This window comes from Schizophyllum commune, assembly GCF_000143185.2.
Source record: "Schizophyllum commune H4-8 unplaced genomic scaffold SCHCOscaffold_14, whole genome shotgun sequence".
NCBI classification, from domain to species: Eukaryota; Fungi; Basidiomycota; class Agaricomycetes; order Agaricales; family Schizophyllaceae; genus Schizophyllum; species Schizophyllum commune.
Window position 1 is genome coordinate 861,343 of NW_026089551.1, and position 17,137 is coordinate 878,479.

Below are 17,137 nucleotides of genomic sequence, written 5' to 3' on the forward strand. Positions count from 1 at the left end.
CCTTGTGGAGCTTTCTGACGATGACTTGAAGGCGCATGCTGAATGCGGCATATTGTACTGACCGTGCTTACTTCGCGGGTGCCTCGCTATACATCAGGGCAACTCATCCTTCTGGCCCCTACGCTGGCTCGCTCGTACCTTTACTCAAACTGACGACAACTCTGAACCTGCTGGCGAATTATACGGATCCTTCGCTTTGTTTCGCCCGAAGCCTTGCTTCTTCGATCTCTCTCGCACACTCGCGGTGCATTGGCTTTCACCTCTGGGTTACTCTGGCAACTTTCTCACTTCGTACACTCGGCGAACCCCCTCCAGCTTCAATTTGGCTCTGACGCCGCTGCGATATTCGTCCGCGTCCTTCTTCCTCCCGCTTCTACCCTCGTTGTCTTCTCTCTTCGCTGTTCTTCAAACCTACTGCTTCCCGGATGCAATCCCCCCAATTTTCCATCGTTTGCTCGTGATTGTAGCCCTCTTGTAGGAATTTGACCCCTCGTCAAGCCCTTATTAGTACTATTCATTGTTACACAAGTCCCGGGGACCTTGTTACTTCGGCGAGCAGCATTTTTGGATCTCCCTTCATATCAGCCACCTCCCCTTCTTCAGGCTTGATATTCCCTTATATTTCCATTCAAGTTCTCTTCGCCGGGCCATGCTTTTGTTGCGCATACGGCCACGGCACTGGGCAACATCGTCAACAATATATGCATCGGGGCCATGTATAGGGGTGCCACCGGAATCAATTTTACGCGACGTTCACTAGACTCTTCCACCCTCTAGTCAGTGAAGGACTGGACTCCTAGTCAACAGGGGCCTCTTCTGTCGGTCCTGGGACGGGCGGTACCGACCTGACGCCGACGTGCCGATTGGCGGTGCTGCAGGTAAGCGCCGTCCATTCATGTTTCTCTGTCGACCCTCCTTCTGCTGTGTCCCATCCCAGCGGCCCTCTTATCGATGGGTGCGCCCACTCACCGTCGACTCACCATGAATGAGTGGTGACTCAGACGGAGGCGTGGGAGTCGCCCAGTGCGTCACCTGGGGGCATGTGGCGGTCGCGCTTTGACCGCATGGCTGCTGTCGCGAACAGCTACTTAGCAGCAGGCCAGTAAGCGCTGTCGATGCGCGAGGGCGATGTCCAATGAGCAGCAGAAGACGGACCAAATAGCAGCGCGCCTTTACACGAAGCTCGCCCACGTCGTCAACCACGGACGCGCGACAGACGCCCGCCCCGGAAAGACAGACAAATGGGTGAGTGCCCCGCAGTTGCATGTGCTACAACGCCCGCTCACCAGCTTGTCTCTTGTTCAGTTCAATCTCGACCTCCCCGACTCTGAGGTCCTCACGCGCGAAGACCGCGAGCGCTACAAGGCCGTATCTATTCCCCCGCACCCCCCGCCACTCGAGCTCCAGGTCCTGCTCACCGTCCCGCCGGCGCCTAACCAGGCGCTTGTCTACGCCCCGCAAGATGCACCGCGCGTCCGCGTCGAGCCCGCCCCGCGCGCGGTCGTCCTCGAGTCCTGGACGCTCACCTTCGTCCCCCGCGGCGAGCTCGACCCCGATCTGCCCGCCGCGACGACGTACAAGCACGGCATCTCGCTCTTCCGCAGCGTCTTCACGCTGCTGCGCCTCCTTCCCGCATGGCGCCTCTGCAAGAAGCTGCGCAGGAGGGGCAACGGCCTCGCCGTCCAGCTGCGCGTCAAGCCCCCTGGTCCCGAGGCGCCCGGCATGAGCGCCAGCGGCGCGTGGGATGGTATCATGGGCATGCGTGCGTTCTCTGCTCAACATGTCGTGATAAGCACTCACATCCCCCCAGATATGCCCCCCGCGCCCTCGTCCGCGCCCCTGCCCACCTCCACGCACACGTTCGCGCCCATTCCCCACGCCGCCGGCCTCTTCTCCCTATCAGCCACCTACCTCACCACCCCCGAATTCTCGCTCGAGTCGCTCGAGAGCTTGCTCTCGTCGCGCTTCCTGTCCGAGGGCCCCGACTTTGTGCCCACGCTGCGCAAGAACCAGCAGCGCGACAGCGTCGTCGGCTCCTCTGGCTCGCTCGGCCTCGGTTCCACCCGCGCGCCACCCACGCGATCACCACCGCGCGACATTCCACTCTCGGGGCGCTCGCCGCCACATACGAGCAGTCCGCTTGCAAGATCGCCACCGCGACAGCCGGTGTCACTCCCGCGCTCACGCACGAGCTCGCTCGCATCCGCGTCGGCGTCCGTGCGTTCGCATGCGGCGGACCCGCCATCCCTCGCAGCGCGCCTCCGCCGCGAGAGCGCCACCGGGCGCGCAAGCCCTGACGCGCCCTACACCTCACGCGCAGCCACCGCACCTGCACCCGACCTCAACACCTCGCCCCTGCCCATCGGCACAGCGCCGACGCGGCCGAGCATCAATCCCTTCAAGTCGGGCACCGTCAGCGAGAGCCTCGGGGGCGGCACTGGCAGTCTGGGCGGCGTCGCAGGCAGCCTCGGCAACTCGCCAGGTCTCGCATCGCGCCGGCAGGCTCCTATGTCCTCCAAGCCCTTCCCTCCAGCGCAATTCCCGCCTTCGCCCAGCGCATCGACGCGCGGGCCGCCGAGTCCTTCGCTGCGCGGAACGTCGAGTCCCTTCCCGAGCCCTTCTCTCCGGCCCGCGCCAAGTCCGCCGGGGAGCCGCCCGGCATCCCCCCTTGAGCGGGAACGTCGCATCTCAGAGCTCGGTGCGCCCGAGCCCAGGCCCGTGGCGACCCGCAAGCGCTATTCAAGCTCGTTCGGCCACCGGTACGAAGCCGCGGGAAGCGTCGGCAGTGGCCGCGGCGTGGGTGTGCCCAGCAGCTTTGGGAGTGCAAGGCCAGGAAGCATCGGCAGCGGGCAGCCAGGCAGCGCAGGAAGCGGACTGGGGCGGGCGGGAAGTACGGGGAGCGGGCCTGGGAAGCCGGGGAGCTACGGTAGTGGTCCGGGACCCAGTCGCCCAGGGAGCGTGGGGAGCGCAGCGCAGGTCCCGCCGGCTCAGCTGCCGCCGCCGGGCTCGTCGTTCCTCAGCACGACGACGGACGACGACGAGATCTCGGCGTTTGTGCAGGATATCGACAGGAGGAAGCCATTGCAAGCAAGGCCTCCGCCTGCGAGGGGAGGGGAGGAGGAGCGGGACAAGCGCTCGCCGCCAAAGCGAAACCCACTGCGCGAGGAGCGAACGATTACACCTGAAGACATACGCCGCTCATCACCGAGCACGTCGGATGCTCGCCCGCCTCCTTCACATCGGCGGTCCCTCACCGCACAAGCACCTCGCCCGCCAGCGCCTGAAGAAGGGCCTGAGATGGCGCGTTCCCCACCCGGTCGCGTGCTCGCAACAGAAGACGAAGTCGACGCTCGCCTCCGTGCGATGAGCGATCAGTTTGCAGAGAGCCTACGCGGGCTAGGCAGCCGCCGGCGCGCCGTACCTGCTGGGAGTGGGGGGAACAGCGCTGGTGGGAGCGGACCTGGCAGCAGCGCGGCGAGCAGGCTCGCTGAGGAAGGCGGGACGGGGAGCCAAGGCTCGGAGGAAGTCATCGGCCGCCTCGAGCTCGAGGGACAAGGCGAGGGTGGTGCGAGTCCCGGGCAGCTGGGCTTCCGCCGTGGGGGCGCACGGCCGCCGCGCTGAAGGTGGGAAGCACTACAAGGTTCGTGAGGAGGAGGCGAAGCATCTTTTCTTATGGATTCACGACCGGACCCGACTGGACTGCGCGCGTTTATGTGTATACTGTCCACCCCTCATGCGTAATCCTCTGTACACATACGTTCTACATACATTTCTCTCTCTCTGTCTCCGTCCCGTAGCTTGCTATCTATGCCTGGGTGATGCCTAGATGTGACCGGTTTCTGCAGCGTACTTATTCATACATTTGTAGCATTTGTGAATGGAATGGCTTGCTTGATATATTTTCTGTTCTGATGCGTGCAGAGTAGACGTCAGCCGTCCAGAGTAGCAGTCACTCAGTAGTCGATAGGCAATCTCACTGGCTGTGACGAAGATTCGAACTTACGGGACAATAGCACGTGCACTAAGTTACTGAAGGAGAGATTTGATGAGGCATCGTCCCTTGTCCCATTCCATCACAACAAGCGGACGCCCACAAGCCCCGACTGACCAAAACAGTTGTCTGTTCCACAAGAGACAGGGTACGCGCTAGGGCTCTTGCAAAGACGCCACTCAGACGATGAGCACCGTAAAGGGTGATGTTTATGGTCCAGAGTTGGAATTTCCTGGCGACTCGTCAACAGCCTCATATGCTGCGTACGGGGTCCCAGACGGCACTACGTCAAACCATCCCCTCGCAGAACACCAGGAGGAGGGAGAAATACAGGACGAAGTCGACTACCCGTCGAAGTCTAAGCTCCACCCGATATTTCGCTTGGTGGTTGACAGCTCATCCATCTTACCCCCCAAACATCGCATCGCCGTCATAGACGGATATTCGTCCGTCGAAATTGGCAGAGATGCTCAGATACAGGGCTCTACGACCCCGCGAGTCCGCTTAAAGGAGCTCGAGGTCTCCAAGATCCACGCGACGGCGTACTGGGACGGCGCGCAAAAGGAGTGGAATATCGTAGACATGGGCTCCAAACATGGAACTTTCGTTCGAGCAGCGGCAGACCCCCAGGGCTCGGACGCTCGCTTGTCGCAGCCACGCGTAGCTAGCCTACCTCGACGTCTCTCGCATGCGGACGCGCTCACAATCGGCGGTACGGTCTTCACGGTGCATATCCACAGCGACGGTCTCGCATGCGAGGAGTGCTCCATAGGCACGCTTACGCAGGAGATACCCCTCTTCCCGAAGACGAAGACCGCCGGCGTGAAGCGCACGAGGGAGGACGCCCAAATTGACGAGGCAGCGCCTATCGCCCAACCTCGTGTCAACGCGAAGCGCGCTCTGCATTCCTTGCGGAGCGAATTGCTTTCTCGCACCACCGCATCCGCCGCCATTTCAGGACCCACGAAGGAGTACACCGACCGCTCAGCGCGCCGCCGGGCGCTCCAACCTACGCCACACACGATGAGCCCAGGCGTGCAGACGCCCAGGGTGTACAGCCCTGCACCGCCGAAACCGGTACCACTCTCCCGCCCCGCGCCGTCCTGGGAGCCGCCTCCGCGACCGCGTACGCCTACTTCGGCGCCTCCTGTGCCCATAGCGGCGAGCAGTATAGGGCACAAGCTCCTGATGAAGCAGGGGTGGGAACCTGGGACGGCGCTGGGCACTTCGTCCGCGGATGACGAGGGCGGCGAGCGGATGGCGCTACTGGAGCCACTGCAGACCGTCGTTCTGGGGAAGCGCGCAGGGTTGGGGTCTACGCCTGCGTCTGGGTCGTCGACGCCGCAGCCGGCGGGCGATGGCGATTGGAAGGAGGAGGCTCGCAGACGGCGGTGGCAGTCTACTCAATGATAATCACTCCAGATTTTCCTTTGCAGATGCGGTAAATTGGTGGTAGTACAGTGTAATGATTCAGGAACGGGAAAACTATGAGTAGAAGAGAGCGGTCATTAGTAGCTATGCGCAACAGTACAGTAGAAACGAAAGCGATGCTCGAAAGCCTAGAGAAAACAGAGAAAACAAGGAATTCAGTCAGTCATTCTATCACCCTCTAAACGCCAGCGCCATCTCAATCTTCTCATTCAAACTTGGCTCCCCTAAATGCACCACGTCGATATCGCACGGGCCCGCATAGTCGTACCTCCCATTCTTCCTCCCCTTCTCCCCCAGCTTCTTCCATCCCTTCCGGAGGAACGCCCCAATGTCACTTGGCGTCATCTTCTTGATGAACCCGACCAGCTCGTCTGGCGTCTTGGGATCCTGATCCACCCACGTTGGCAAGCCCATGCCGCAGCACCAGGCCCTGGGGGCCCCGAGTCCGTCGTGCGGCGCGCCTGCGGTGCGCGCGACGAGCTCGAGCATGCCGGCGAGCCAGCCGCGGCGGTAGTCGTCGAAGGTGGGCGCGTCCCAGTCGCGGGCGGCGAAGAAGCGGGTGGTGAGCCCGAGGGGGTTGTGCGCGAAGCCTTCGACGGCGTGGGCGTGGCCCATGAGGTACTTTTCGGAGCGTGGGGGAGGTGGTGGAGGCGGAGGGGAAGGCGAGGGAGGAGGGAGGGGGGAAGTGGGTGTGGGGGCGCGCTCGACCACTGCTTGAGTGGGAGCTGGCGACGGGGCACGAGAGGCGTTCTCTGATAGCGGGAGTGGAGGTTGCGGAGAAAGAGGGCAGACGTCGTACATGTCGGATTCATCTTCGGAAGGCGCAGGCGAGGACGCACGCGAGCTCTGCGGCGACCCGGCAGAAGACTCTTCGTACTCCTCCAAGGTAGATGAGTGAAAATCTGCGATGCTTGGCGCCTTCGTGTTGGAAGTCACAGCCCAAATATCCCCGATCTCGTCCCATATCTCCTCCAAAAACTCTGCCATCTCCTCCGAAGTCATATGCTTGAACCGCGTGGCGCAGGTCTCCGCGTCGCACTTCCCGCTGCCCGCATGCGCGAAGTAGTTCTTGGCAAAGTCGGCGACGGTGAAGCGCTTGGGGACGACGGCGTTGAAGGGACCGAGGTACTCGCTACCCCCCATGAGCCGGATGAGCAGAAGCATGGCCTCGAGATAGGCGCCGCGAAATTTGGCGAGTTCCTCTAGGGTGAAGTTCTGGATGGTTTGGCAACGTTCTTCGCGCCGGTCGGCTCCATACAGCGCCTGGCACGTCCCGAGCCACTTCTCCTTCTCGATAGATCGCTGGGTTGTGTAAGCCAGGGCAGCCGAAGCAGGTACACTCTTACTCACCATTGCAGAATCCAGGAGGACATGGGACGTCGCAGTGAGGAAGTCTTCAAGCTGTGTCTGGTCCATGGAGCAGAGCACATCCTTTGCAATGACCTCGCCGTCGCGAAGTGCGTTCAAGCCATATTCGAAGCAGTCTATGTCGAGGGCTTTGCGTGTCCTTGGACCCGCCGCACAAAGCTCACGCATACTGGCGCGCCAACCGGCGATATAGGCAAAGGCTTCTTCCTTGCGCTCGCGTGGCATGAGAATATCGTCGACGCGCTCGCATTCCCCCTCCAGAATGACTTGCGTCGCCGTTTGCACGCCCCAGTTGTACATGTACTGCTGGTCACCCGTGTTTTCCCATGCCGCGAAGTCCATTCCCTCCTCCACGCGGTTCGCGAATAGCTTACGAATGAACGCGGGGAAGGTATCGAGGAAAGAGCATTGTTCGACAACAGCCTGTGGGACGAAATCGGTTTCATCTGCGTGGTCGAAGCCCATCCAGAAGGCGAGCGTCAGGACGGCGACGTCGTGGTGTAGGTGACCCTTGGTGTGGGACTTCGCAAGCGTGAGGGACGCGTACACCTCGCTGGCGAGCGAGGGCGGTTTGAGTAGGTTGATGGCGACTTCGGCGCTCTTTTGTACAGCTGGCGGGGTCTCAGGCGCATCTGAGGGCTCGAGCTGGTCTGTTGGCAGAACCTCTGGCGGCACGTCCGCGCTGGGCTTGTGAGAATCATCGGCATCGAGGTCGAGGCGGTCTTGGTCTTCAGATACAGCATCAATAACACGGTCGATGCGCGCATCAGGCGTGTACACACCACTCCTTTCCTCGTCAACCGACTTGGGAGGGGGAACCGGGTCATACACAGTCTCGCTATCATCTGAGATGGACTTCAGAGGCATGTTCACCCACTAAGTGGAAACTGAGAGCGTACCGGAAGCGTGCATCTCGGAGGCATCAGAGTCCTTGGAGATGAGGTTCCATGCTGAGAGATACGTCTTGCCCTCGGGCGGGTACTTATCGAGCGTATACTGATCAGCATCAAGTGTTGGCATGTTGTTGCCAGCTAAGAATTATTAGGATCGCACACTCTGGGGAAAGAACGGCAGACTCACAAACGTCCTCCCCGTCGAGGTAAGAGAAGTCATCGGTGGGTTCGGGGATGGACTCTTCGTCATCGTCGTCGCTCTCGGCATCAGAGCAGAGGGGCTCGGGAGACGGTTCTGTATCGCCTTCAGCTGGGAGTCGCGCACATTTGGCAGGGTAATTTACCTTCTTCGCTGCCTTCGGAGGCCGCCATGTCGTCTTGGGGCTCCGAGGAGTGTTCGTCGGAGTTGCCTTCATCGTCTGGGACAACACTGATGAGGTCAACGTTATGAACGGGAACGAGGTGCTTACCATCTGAGTCGGTGACGGGCTGCAATTCGGAGAGTTTTCCCTCATCGACGTCAGGTGCGCTGGCGTCTGGAGCGACAGATGGCATGAGGGCCGATGCGGGTACAAGCGGAGCGAAAGCTATCCAGCCGAAGAAAATGCGTTCTGAGTGCAATGCATGAGCAAGTGAGCGGTCAAAGGGCTCCTCCTTACGCACCTCCATTTGCATCGCGCCGGTATTCAGGAGGGAGAAGTTGTTCGGTGTGAGGGGCTAGGACAGGGTGTGAGAGAACTTGGCGCCATTCGGCCTCTGGTACTGGTTCCATAGGGTGCATTTGGGACACAAGAGCGAGCCTCAGGAGAGCGTGGGCAACGAGGGGGCTATGTGGCAAAGACTTGATCTCATTGGAGGGCTCGGAATCGGCTATACAATGATTGATCAATCGTGTGGCAATGATGAGTAGGCGCGGCGTACCGGTGATGGTGGTCGGCTGAGGAGACAGAGGGGGTGGAGGAGTTGAGAATTGAGCGCGGGAGCCGATCGTGCCAAGTGCCTATAGGTACTGCGTCAGCAACGACAGACTCACTCGGACACTGAGCAAGTACGCACGAGCAGAAAGCCGAAGAGAAGCGTGAGGAGGGACAGCCACGACAAGAAGGAGGTCATGGTATCGATAGTGGCAAAGAAGTATGGTTCGGGAAGGGGTAGTGGCAATGCAGCTGTGATGGAGGCCGCGACGGTTGTGGTGGTTGCGGTGACGATCTCGTCCTCGGGAGAGACAATGGGCAGAGCACAAGGCTCGATGTCGAATAAGCGCCGACCAAGCGTGTCGAGGAGGTCCGGGCGTGTTGCGCATGCGAGCGCAGAGAGCCGCGCCCACATAACAGACATGGTGAAGGTGAGAGGAGTATGTGTGAGTGCTCACTCGTTGCGCGCTATGTGATAGCGGGATACAAGCGGGGGTGGGGAGGAAAGAGTGCAAGGGCGCCCGCTTTTTATGGGCCTCCTCACGTGCTGTTGCCGCCAGAAGCTGTGCGCACATCAGCAGGTGACGACGGAAGACAATTAGCGAACAAGGACACATCATACGGAAGGGGTTATGATGAAATGAGCGGGGGCATCCTTATTGTTTCCTTTCTGGGTGATCCCGTTGTACCGCATACTCGGTGCCGCGAAGAGCATGCGGCCGACGGTGAAGGGTGGATATCGTCGTCAGGTCTCGTCAAACTATTGGTCAATAGGACGGAAAAGCTGGAAGAACAGAAGTGTAGCGTGCGAGAAAACCTGAGAAGCCCGTGTTAGGACCAGCGGTGTCGGCTACATGAGCAGTCGATATTCGTTGCTCAGACTCCCAGAAGAGCCGCCCAGCCAGCCGGATGAGAGTGCTAAAAGTATACGTTGATACACAATCGATGGATCTGACTGTGGTGGCAAGAGGCAAGAAGGCTCACGGAATTTACGAGTCAATTATTTTGGATTATTTGTCCTACTTTGGCCATACTGTATGTGTCCGGCGCGTCGACGGACCGACGTACCAACACAAACTTTGGAACTTAAAGAGACTCCGGTTTCTGGACGCAAAGGCACAGTCGAGTGTCTTGAAGAGAACTAAGTATACCTTCTTATAATCAAAGTCCTAAGTCTCATGCATCTCCACTAGGACACCCTTCCTGGCAAGGTTTGGCTTCACCGTCTTCGGTCTTTGCGCGCAGGATATGAACTGTCATTGTTCATACGCTGCCGGAAACGCTTAGGCAGTCTCTGCATCTAGTACACTGGTCAGCTTCTCGCCGAAGCCTTATGAGCGGACTCCAGCTCCAGTAATGGCACGCGATTGAGTAGGGTACATGGATAGACTGGTGCTCGATCAGCCAGCTGCGGATGCTCTTACTGGCGAGCTTTCGCATAGGTACGCAGGTAAAGAGTAGAGACCTTGAGCGACAGGAAGAGAGAGGCCGGCCTCGTGCGAGTACGCAGATTCTATCGGCAAAATATAGTCGCTCTCCGTGGGATGCAAGAAATGCCCTCATTCATGGCCACGGGCAGTCCCGCGCATATGGTGTACACAGGCGCTACCAGCTGTTTGTTGATCCAGGGAAGTCGACGCCGTGATATAATAGCACGTACCGATACACAATGCTTGCTTTTGAGCCCGCTCGGCACAAAGTAACAGAGACGGGCAAGGGCAGCGCTGGGTTTCCAGGTCGCCGTCGAGTTGATCCTTGCCTTGTCAAGCTCGCAAAAGTGATAGCCGCGAGCGAGAGCGTCTTCAATGAGGCAATTTGAGAAGCGAAGCACTTGAAGGAGACGCGTAGAAATAAAGAGAACCTTCTCAAGCTCCGTCGTCCTGGGAAATTGGGCCAGACGTCACAGTTGTTATGTAGATATGGTGGAAAAGTATGTCCTGGACGACAGCACACGGCGCGATACTTGGCATGGCCATGTCCAGTGGGCGCCTGAACGAAAGGATTTTCGCCGGGCGGGATTGACGGATTAGGAAGTTTATCACTCCACGTGGCGGGCTGCGTGACGAGGTTGAACTTTGCAAGATGTTGGACTTTCACCATCTCTCCTTGATCTCTCATCCTTCGGCTCAACCACGACAACAATGCGCATAAGTCTGACAATGTTGACTTACTGACATCTGCAACTAGCGAGAAGATAATGTCGATCAGCTCTCCATCGTCCGTCTTCGCTCCAAGACAGTAATTTTCGCATGTCGCGTCTCATGAAGTTGTGAACTAGACCTGCATTGGCATACTACTGAGTCCTATCTGTCCGCGATGAAAGGGAACAAGATATGGATATACTGTCATTTTTTGGGATGCGGTGAGATACACAGCCCTGCTTGAGCGCGCGAATTATGGCTTCTCTCGAAGTCCCGTACTGAGCACGAGTGGTCTGAACAATGCACTTGCAATTCTCCCATCTACACCTTTCGACCACCCCCTACTATACTCTAGTACCTACGATCCCGTACGAAGAGGACGATGTGGCGACTACGTAGTAAATCGGATTTAATCGTGAACGTCCTAGTCGAAGAGCAGTACCGCGGTAGACCTTGGCGACGTTAGTAAATATACAGACAGAATTGTGAAGCTCTCCGGCAGTTGAGACTTGGAATGTGGGCGACTCGAGGGCGACGGGGCGTGCCCGACGTCGGCCAAATATTTGATTGTTGGTTGTCTCTCACCATCGTGCCTCTCCACATTTTGCCCGTCGCGGCACCCCTTCTTCAGCGCTGCTCATTGCGCCGTATTTCTCAAGTCCATTGCGTTTGTTCCATAGTCCTTCGTCGGTTGAGATAGCGGTGTCTGGACCACCCAAAGGCCGTCTCTCTCTTTTTCCAGCTTTCTTTCCGTTTCCTCGATAATCTCATACATGGCGACTACCGCTCGCCCGCTCAAGCCAGGAAAGAAGGCGCCAGGGCCCGAGCCCGCCAGGTGCGTCCCCTTTGCCCTGCAACGAACGGCACTGATTGGGCCGCAGACGGACACCCGCGTGGACAGGCGCGCGCGCATCCCCGACCTTCTCTCCCAGCGGCACCCCGCGCCCGCCGAGCGCAGCCCCGACAGCAGCGAACCCGAACGCACCAGCAGCGACGAACGGCAGCGCCAAACCAGAGGACAGCGTCCTGCGCCCGTTGACAGGCCTGATAGTGCGTCGCCGCGCGCATCGCCCACCCACATATACTCATCCCCTCTCCCTCAGGGCACGACGATCACGCTGCAGACCAAGACCGGCGCGCACTACGAGGGCGTCGTCATGTCGACGAGCGGCGAGGGCGACACCACCGGCGTCACTCTTAAGGACGTCAAGGATATCAACCACCCGGGCGGTGCACTCAAGGACCAGCAATTCGTTGCATCCACAAACATCGATAAGTGGTCGTCGGGACCCGCGATCGTTGCCAGCGCCCCCGACACGTTCCGCACAGACACGGACATCAGCGCCAAGAAGGGCCCAGGGCGTGAACGGGAGTTGCAAGCATGGCAACCGAGCAGCGACGGCGGCAGTGGCGGGGGCATCGGCGGCGGCAGCGGTCCTTCTGGCGACGAGCTCACCTTCGGCCCCGGTGCATCCGGCAACACGAGCTGGGATCAGTTCGCGACGAACGAGAAATTGTTTGGCGTCAAGACCGACTTCGACGAGAACATCTACACTACGAAGCTGGATCGTAGCGGGCCCAACTTCAAGGAGCGCGAGCGTGAGGCCCAGCGTATCGCTAATGAGATCCAAGGGGTGCGTTAGATGCCGTTTGGCCTCGATCGGGTGCTAAATATATATTCAGACTGCCTCGAGCAACCCTCACATCAACGAGGAACGCAATCTCGTCGATGACAGCGGCGTGAACGAGGAGGACCGCTACGGTGCAGTCGTTCGCGGTCCAAATGCATATGTTCCTCCAGGCGCCCGCAAGGCCGGCGATGGACCCGCCCCCAAGGCCGAGGTGCCCAAGGTCTCCGTCAACGGGCCCGATGGCAAGGCTGCCCAGCCCGCATCACCCGCTCCGGCTGCTAACAAGGTGCGCTAGGCGCCGATTATACCCCACACATGCTCACGGTTCATAGCCGGCTGCCGAGGCTGCCTTCCGCGAGTTCGTGCAGGGCGAGAAGCAGCGTCTTACGCTCAAGCGCCAGGCCATCGTCAAGAGCGAGATGGATAAGAAGATGGCTGAGCTGATCAAGTTCAGCCAGAGCTTCAAGGTGTCGTAGCACGTCGTCGTCCTGGTAACGGTTGTTAACACTTGCGCAGCTTAACAAGCCCATTCCCGAGGATCTCGTCAACATTCTCGCCAAGGATGAGGAGAAGCAGAAGGCTATCAAGGAGAAAGCCCAGAAGGACGCTGCGGCGGCCAATGCTCGCAGCATAGGCCCGTCGTCCACCGCTACGCAGACGGCGGCTCCTGGCGTGCCTCGTAGCGTGTTACCTCCCCCGAGCAACAAGCTCAAGTCGACCACGGTCTCGCCCAAGGAGAGGCCCCTCGCCGCTCCTCCCGCGAGCGCGTCGAATACGAAGACGACTGCGGCGAAGCCCTCGGACAAGCCCCGCCTGAGCGCTAGCGGGAAGCCGCTTGTGCCCATGGTCATCCAGCCGATCCCGCCGTTCAAGGGCCCCAAGTCGCGTCCCGTGTCGCAACAGCCGACGCCTAGCAGTGCGCAGGCCCCCTTGAGCCCGAACGGGATCAACAAGTTGAACGTGAACGCGTCGTCGTTCAAGCCCGGGCCCAAGGCATGTTTTGGACGCACGTAATCTCACACGGATTAAGCTCACGGCATCATACGCAGGGATCGCCGGCGCCATCGCCGTCGCCGGTCGCCCCTACGCCCAACGGCGCGCCCGCCGGGAAGCCGAAGCCAGAAGCAGTGCGTTGGTCTGCAGCGTGGTGAACACGCTCTCACACTACATTCCCAGCCGAACCCCTTCTTCGGAACGCGCCCCCTGCGCAAGCTCCCCGCCGTTCACCTTAAGGATGACTTCAACCCGTTCAAGTCCGGGAAGGTCATGGACAATGCGCGCGAAGTTGGTCAGTGCGGCTTCTCGGCGAAATAGGCTCGCGCTGACGTATGACTGCCGTAGCCCCCGCATGGCCGTACAGTGGCAAGCGCTTCATGCTCATGTTCCCGATGCCGCAGCAGCAGCAACAACAGCAGCAGCCACCCCAGCCGTCGCCGCACATGGTGCAGCCGGTACCCCCGCCGATGCCCCCTCCGACGTACGAGGATCCCGACGCTAACCAGCAAGCGCAAGCGCGTGGATACGTGTACGCGTACCCGCCATATGCTTATCCGGGACAGGTATGCGAATGAGTACGAACATGAGAGCGATGTGCTTAAGAAGTTCGTAGATGATGCAGCCGATGATGCCACCGCCGGGTCCCCCGGGGGCTTATATGCCTGGACCGTATATGCAGCCTATGCCGTATCCTCCGGGGATGCCGCCCAACGGTCAGTATGGTTCGTAGTCCATACAATTACTGAACTTCAGGTGCTAACAGCAGGATCAGTCGCTATGTACCCGCCGGGTATGCAGATGCCGCCTCCTCAGGGCTATATGCAGCCCCCACCACACCCAGGTTACCCGCAGCCACCGAATGGTGCGGGTCCACGACAGTCGATGCCGGCGACGCCCATTCCGCCGCACGCGCACCCTTCGTACTACCACCAGAGCCCGCAGCGTGAGTGCTGCTTGTTCTACGATTGAAAACTATCGCTGACTGCCTCGCTAGTTGCCCATGCCGTGCCGTATCCGATGATGATGCCTCCGCCGCCGAACGTTCCGCACCAGGGGTACGAGGGCGCCCCTGCGCCACCCGTGCAGATGGGCGGGCATGCATGAGGCGGGCGCGACTACGACCACGCTTACGATTAGTGAGAGGGGGAAGGACCTTCCTTGATTTTAGACGGGTGAGGGGGTAATGGATGGATGGGGTGACCCGCTCGACCCGTCGTTTTTATCGATCGTTTCTACTCTCGTATCCTGCCGTTTTCGTCTTCTCACCTCATCTCACGCTGCCCCTGCGTACGCTTCACCCTCTACGTACGTCTCTCGCCTCTCCTCCGCTCCACGTACTCCCACTCTTCCTCACGTACGTACCTCTCTTGCTAGCTAGCTGCCGGTTCCTCCCTTCGCGATGTTGTGCTAGTACTACAGTTCTGCGCGATGTTGTGTTGTCGATGCTTTCTTCACAAAATTTGGTGGGCGGATAGCTTGCGCTGTGTGTGAAGGCATGCAGACGGCATGTGTAAAGCGACCAGGCAGTACGTGCGAAGATCAGTGCAGCTGGCCATATCGGTGCAAAGTGGAAATTTCCAATTTCTATCATTTGGCAGGTCTTCCCGCGCTCTCTCACCTGGTCGGTCGTGAGACAGGTATCGAGATGCCGCCAGCGACCGAGCTTCAGGATGTTCTCTCTTCCTTCCTCGCCGTCACTCTAAAGAAACCAAATGCACCATCTTCTCGTAAAGCGCTGGCGGAACTTAAAGCTGCCCTCGCTCGTGGCCAACTCTTTCGCAACTTTGACCAGGGCCCACCTCAACGACAACCTGGTAAACCACCGTTGCGACTGCCCTCTTCTGCCACCCAGCTGGCCAGGGAAGAGCTAAAGCGATACGTGTCGCTCTGCAGTGAGATCGACGCCCTCCGGCTGTCGAAATACCCGTCGCGCCTGTGGGACTCCCTCTACGCGGTGGTGCCAGTCGTCCTGCAGTGGGTGGACTTTCTGCACCCCATGAACAGGAATATCATGCGAGCAGAGGACTTTGTGCCGTACTCCCACGACATCGGTCTTCTCTTTAGGATGATCCTGGACGGTCTTGTACGCCCACGCATCACTGCTGAAGACCGGAGCCTTCGCAGCTGGCTCTCGAGCACTCGTCTGGACGTCTACCTCGTGGACCTCTGGCTGCATCTACCGCGATACGTTCCGGCACCGCCAGGCGAGATGATCGCCGGGATGCTGAGGTGGATGTATATGTTCTGTCTCTGCCTGCCGTTGTCGTCGGGCGGCTTTCCAGAATCTCCATCCATCAGCGCAGAGATGGGGCGTATCGTCGCCTCCTGCGTCAAGGGCCGACCCCGCCGCCTCTATCGGGCCATCTCGTACTACGCCCAGGCGGTACGCACGATGGAGTCCGAGCTGTCGGAGGACCTCTACGAGCTGGCATACCACTTGATGACCGACTGCGCGGAGCTGGCCCCGCGCTCCGTGCCCGATGCCTCAGTCGCCGATATCATCGCCGCCATGTCGTACGCCAACGACGCCAAGGCATGGAAAGTCGCGGTGGACGCCTGCTTGTATCTGCAGCACCTCTGGATGTTCGCGTCGAGCTATCGCATCTACGAGGTTTCCATCAAGGCCGGCTTATTCAATGCCATGGTGCGCATGATCGAGGCGGTGCCGCAGACCGAGGACGAGCTGCAAGTCAAGATCACGGCGATGATTGGCGGACTCACGCGAATATTCAACTATTGGAGGCCTTTTCTGGCTTTTCATGTCGCAAATGGACCAACGCTGCTGAAGGACGAAGCGCGATTGACCACCCTGAACGAAGCATTCGAGGACCTTGCTTTCGCCTACGAGGAGCGGTATCCCTCGCTCGATATCGTGCAACAACAGCGGCGAGCCATGCGCATGCATTGTCAAGGCTGCTGCACAGACAAGGTGATTCAGTTTCAAAACCTGGCCTTTTCTGCGAGAATAATCGTTTGTACAGCAGGAGGATGGCAGTTGCTGTAAACGAGCCGGCGCTACGAGGATGCTGCGTTGCGGCAGGTGCGAAAACGCCTTCTATTGCTCTGAGGATTGCAGGAAGAAGGATTGGCGCGGTAAACACAATACCGTGTGTCGTGCGCCTACAGGTTAGCTCAGCTCACCTCTGGAGTTTGGCGCACTGCTGACACAGTTTTCCAGGGTGGATGAACGCGCGAGATATGGCTCTCATTGGTCACGTCTCCATGGCCTACTTGCACGCCAACGTGAGGGCTGTGGTCGCGGAGGTCTCGATGCGCGATCCTGACCGCCGTCGCCACTGCGACATCATCGTACTCCTCGTTGGCCATAAGTCAGGGCATGTGGTAGGTGATCTGGACGAGTGCGAGTCCGGACCGCGTATCTGCTCAATCTACTGCGTATGGGAAGACGGGCCAGAGCGGCGATTCGGGCCTGTGGAGAGCACGCCCATGGTTGGATTGGAGTATCGGGTCCTTCATGAGCAGCTGGCGAAGTATCCAACAGAGCTTCTTCAAGATATGGATTCCGAGCGAAACCTGTCAGTGTCATCAGAGGAACGCCGGGAGACGCTCGACCGGCGCAATATGGAGATGCTGAAAGTGAGGAAGTTGCGGGAGAGGTTGAAGGTCGTTGAGGAGGAAATCAAGGCTCTGGCTAACGATATCAGGGACATATCTACGTAGTGTTCTCCTCTATATATTCCTGCGAGCTTTGCCCCATCGAAGGTACCACAAAAGATAGTTCGTCCTATCCGAGGATCGAGTGACCAAATAT

At 59.3% G+C, this 17,137-nt stretch overlaps 5 protein-coding genes across 5 annotated transcripts; 4 read left to right on the plus strand and 1 right to left on the minus strand.

Annotated features, from left to right (window-relative positions):
- Window positions 1-670: 670 nt before the first annotated feature.
- SCHCODRAFT_02643296 (uncharacterized protein) lies at window positions 671-4,047 on the plus strand. The gene is made up of 3 exons (XM_050346317.1): window positions 671-1,245; window positions 1,306-1,762; window positions 1,811-4,047. Exons 1-3 carry the CDS (start codon window positions 1,129-1,131, stop codon window positions 3,619-3,621), a joined length of 2,385 nt encoding a protein of 794 aa, XP_050197486.1. The 5' UTR covers window positions 671-1,128; the 3' UTR covers window positions 3,622-4,047.
- A 130-nt stretch (window positions 4,048-4,177) lies between these two features.
- On the plus strand, window positions 4,178-5,401 carry SCHCODRAFT_01175908 (uncharacterized protein; the record flags this gene model as incomplete). The annotated part of the gene is made up of 1 exon (XM_003027134.1): window positions 4,178-5,401. The coding sequence occupies one exon, from the start codon at window positions 4,178-4,180 to the stop codon at window positions 5,399-5,401; it is 1,224 nt and encodes a 407-aa protein (XP_003027180.1).
- Window positions 5,402-5,593: 192 nt separating this feature from the next.
- SCHCODRAFT_02706498 (uncharacterized protein) lies at window positions 5,594-9,021 on the minus strand (the record flags this gene model as incomplete). The annotated part of the gene is made up of 9 exons (XM_050347015.1): window positions 5,594-6,724; window positions 6,773-7,635; window positions 7,690-7,821; window positions 7,871-7,978; window positions 8,028-8,102; window positions 8,154-8,294; window positions 8,347-8,553; window positions 8,605-8,683; window positions 8,740-9,021. 9 exons carry the CDS (start codon window positions 9,019-9,021, stop codon window positions 5,594-5,596), a joined length of 3,018 nt encoding a protein of 1,005 aa, XP_050197487.1.
- A 2,306-nt stretch (window positions 9,022-11,327) lies between these two features.
- On the plus strand, window positions 11,328-14,844 carry SCHCODRAFT_02643304 (uncharacterized protein). Its single transcript, XM_003027135.2, has 12 exons — window positions 11,328-11,573; window positions 11,620-11,788; window positions 11,842-12,372; window positions 12,422-12,655; window positions 12,702-12,836; window positions 12,886-13,362; window positions 13,419-13,496; window positions 13,546-13,657; window positions 13,711-13,928; window positions 13,979-14,087; window positions 14,138-14,308; window positions 14,360-14,844. Exons 1-12 carry the CDS (start codon window positions 11,512-11,514, stop codon window positions 14,467-14,469), a joined length of 2,406 nt encoding a protein of 801 aa, XP_003027181.1. The 5' UTR covers window positions 11,328-11,511; the 3' UTR covers window positions 14,470-14,844.
- Window positions 14,845-14,970: 126 nt separating this feature from the next.
- SCHCODRAFT_02556701 (uncharacterized protein) lies at window positions 14,971-17,095 on the plus strand. The gene is made up of 3 exons (XM_050343719.1): window positions 14,971-16,294; window positions 16,347-16,491; window positions 16,544-17,095. The coding sequence occupies exons 1-3, from the start codon at window positions 15,011-15,013 to the stop codon at window positions 17,044-17,046; spliced, it is 1,932 nt and encodes a 643-aa protein (XP_050197488.1). The 5' UTR covers window positions 14,971-15,010; the 3' UTR covers window positions 17,047-17,095.
- The last annotated feature ends 42 nt before the right edge of the window (window positions 17,096-17,137 follow it).

What these genes read in the sequence shown, in the direction of transcription:
- SCHCODRAFT_02643296 (XM_050346317.1), top strand. Translation starts at nt 1,129, where the DNA reads ATGTCCAATGAGCAGCAGAAGACGGACCAAATAGCAGCGCGCCTTTAC. An exon ending in CCGGAAAGACAGACAAATGG is followed by an intron (nt 1,246 to 1,305) that starts GTGAGTGCCCCG and finishes TCTCTTGTTCAG; the next exon opens with TTCAATCTCGACCTCCCCGA. An exon ending in GGATGGTATCATGGGCATGC is followed by an intron (nt 1,763 to 1,810) that starts GTGCGTTCTCTG and finishes ACATCCCCCCAG; the next exon opens with ATATGCCCCCCGCGCCCTCG.
- SCHCODRAFT_02556701 (XM_050343719.1), top strand. Translation starts at nt 15,011, where the DNA reads ATGCCGCCAGCGACCGAGCTTCAGGATGTTCTCTCTTCCTTCCTCGCC. An exon ending in AAGGCTGCTGCACAGACAAG is followed by an intron (nt 16,295 to 16,346) that starts GTGATTCAGTTT and finishes TCGTTTGTACAG; the next exon opens with CAGGAGGATGGCAGTTGCTG. An exon ending in CGTGTGTCGTGCGCCTACAG is followed by an intron (nt 16,492 to 16,543) that starts GTTAGCTCAGCT and finishes ACAGTTTTCCAG; the next exon opens with GGTGGATGAACGCGCGAGAT.
- SCHCODRAFT_02643304 (XM_003027135.2), top strand. Translation starts at nt 11,512, where the DNA reads ATGGCGACTACCGCTCGCCCGCTCAAGCCAGGAAAGAAGGCGCCAGGG. An exon ending in GCCCGTTGACAGGCCTGATA is followed by an intron (nt 11,789 to 11,841) that starts GTGCGTCGCCGC and finishes CCTCTCCCTCAG; the next exon opens with GGCACGACGATCACGCTGCA. An exon ending in CATATGCTTATCCGGGACAG is followed by an intron (nt 13,929 to 13,978) that starts GTATGCGAATGA and finishes AGAAGTTCGTAG; the next exon opens with ATGATGCAGCCGATGATGCC.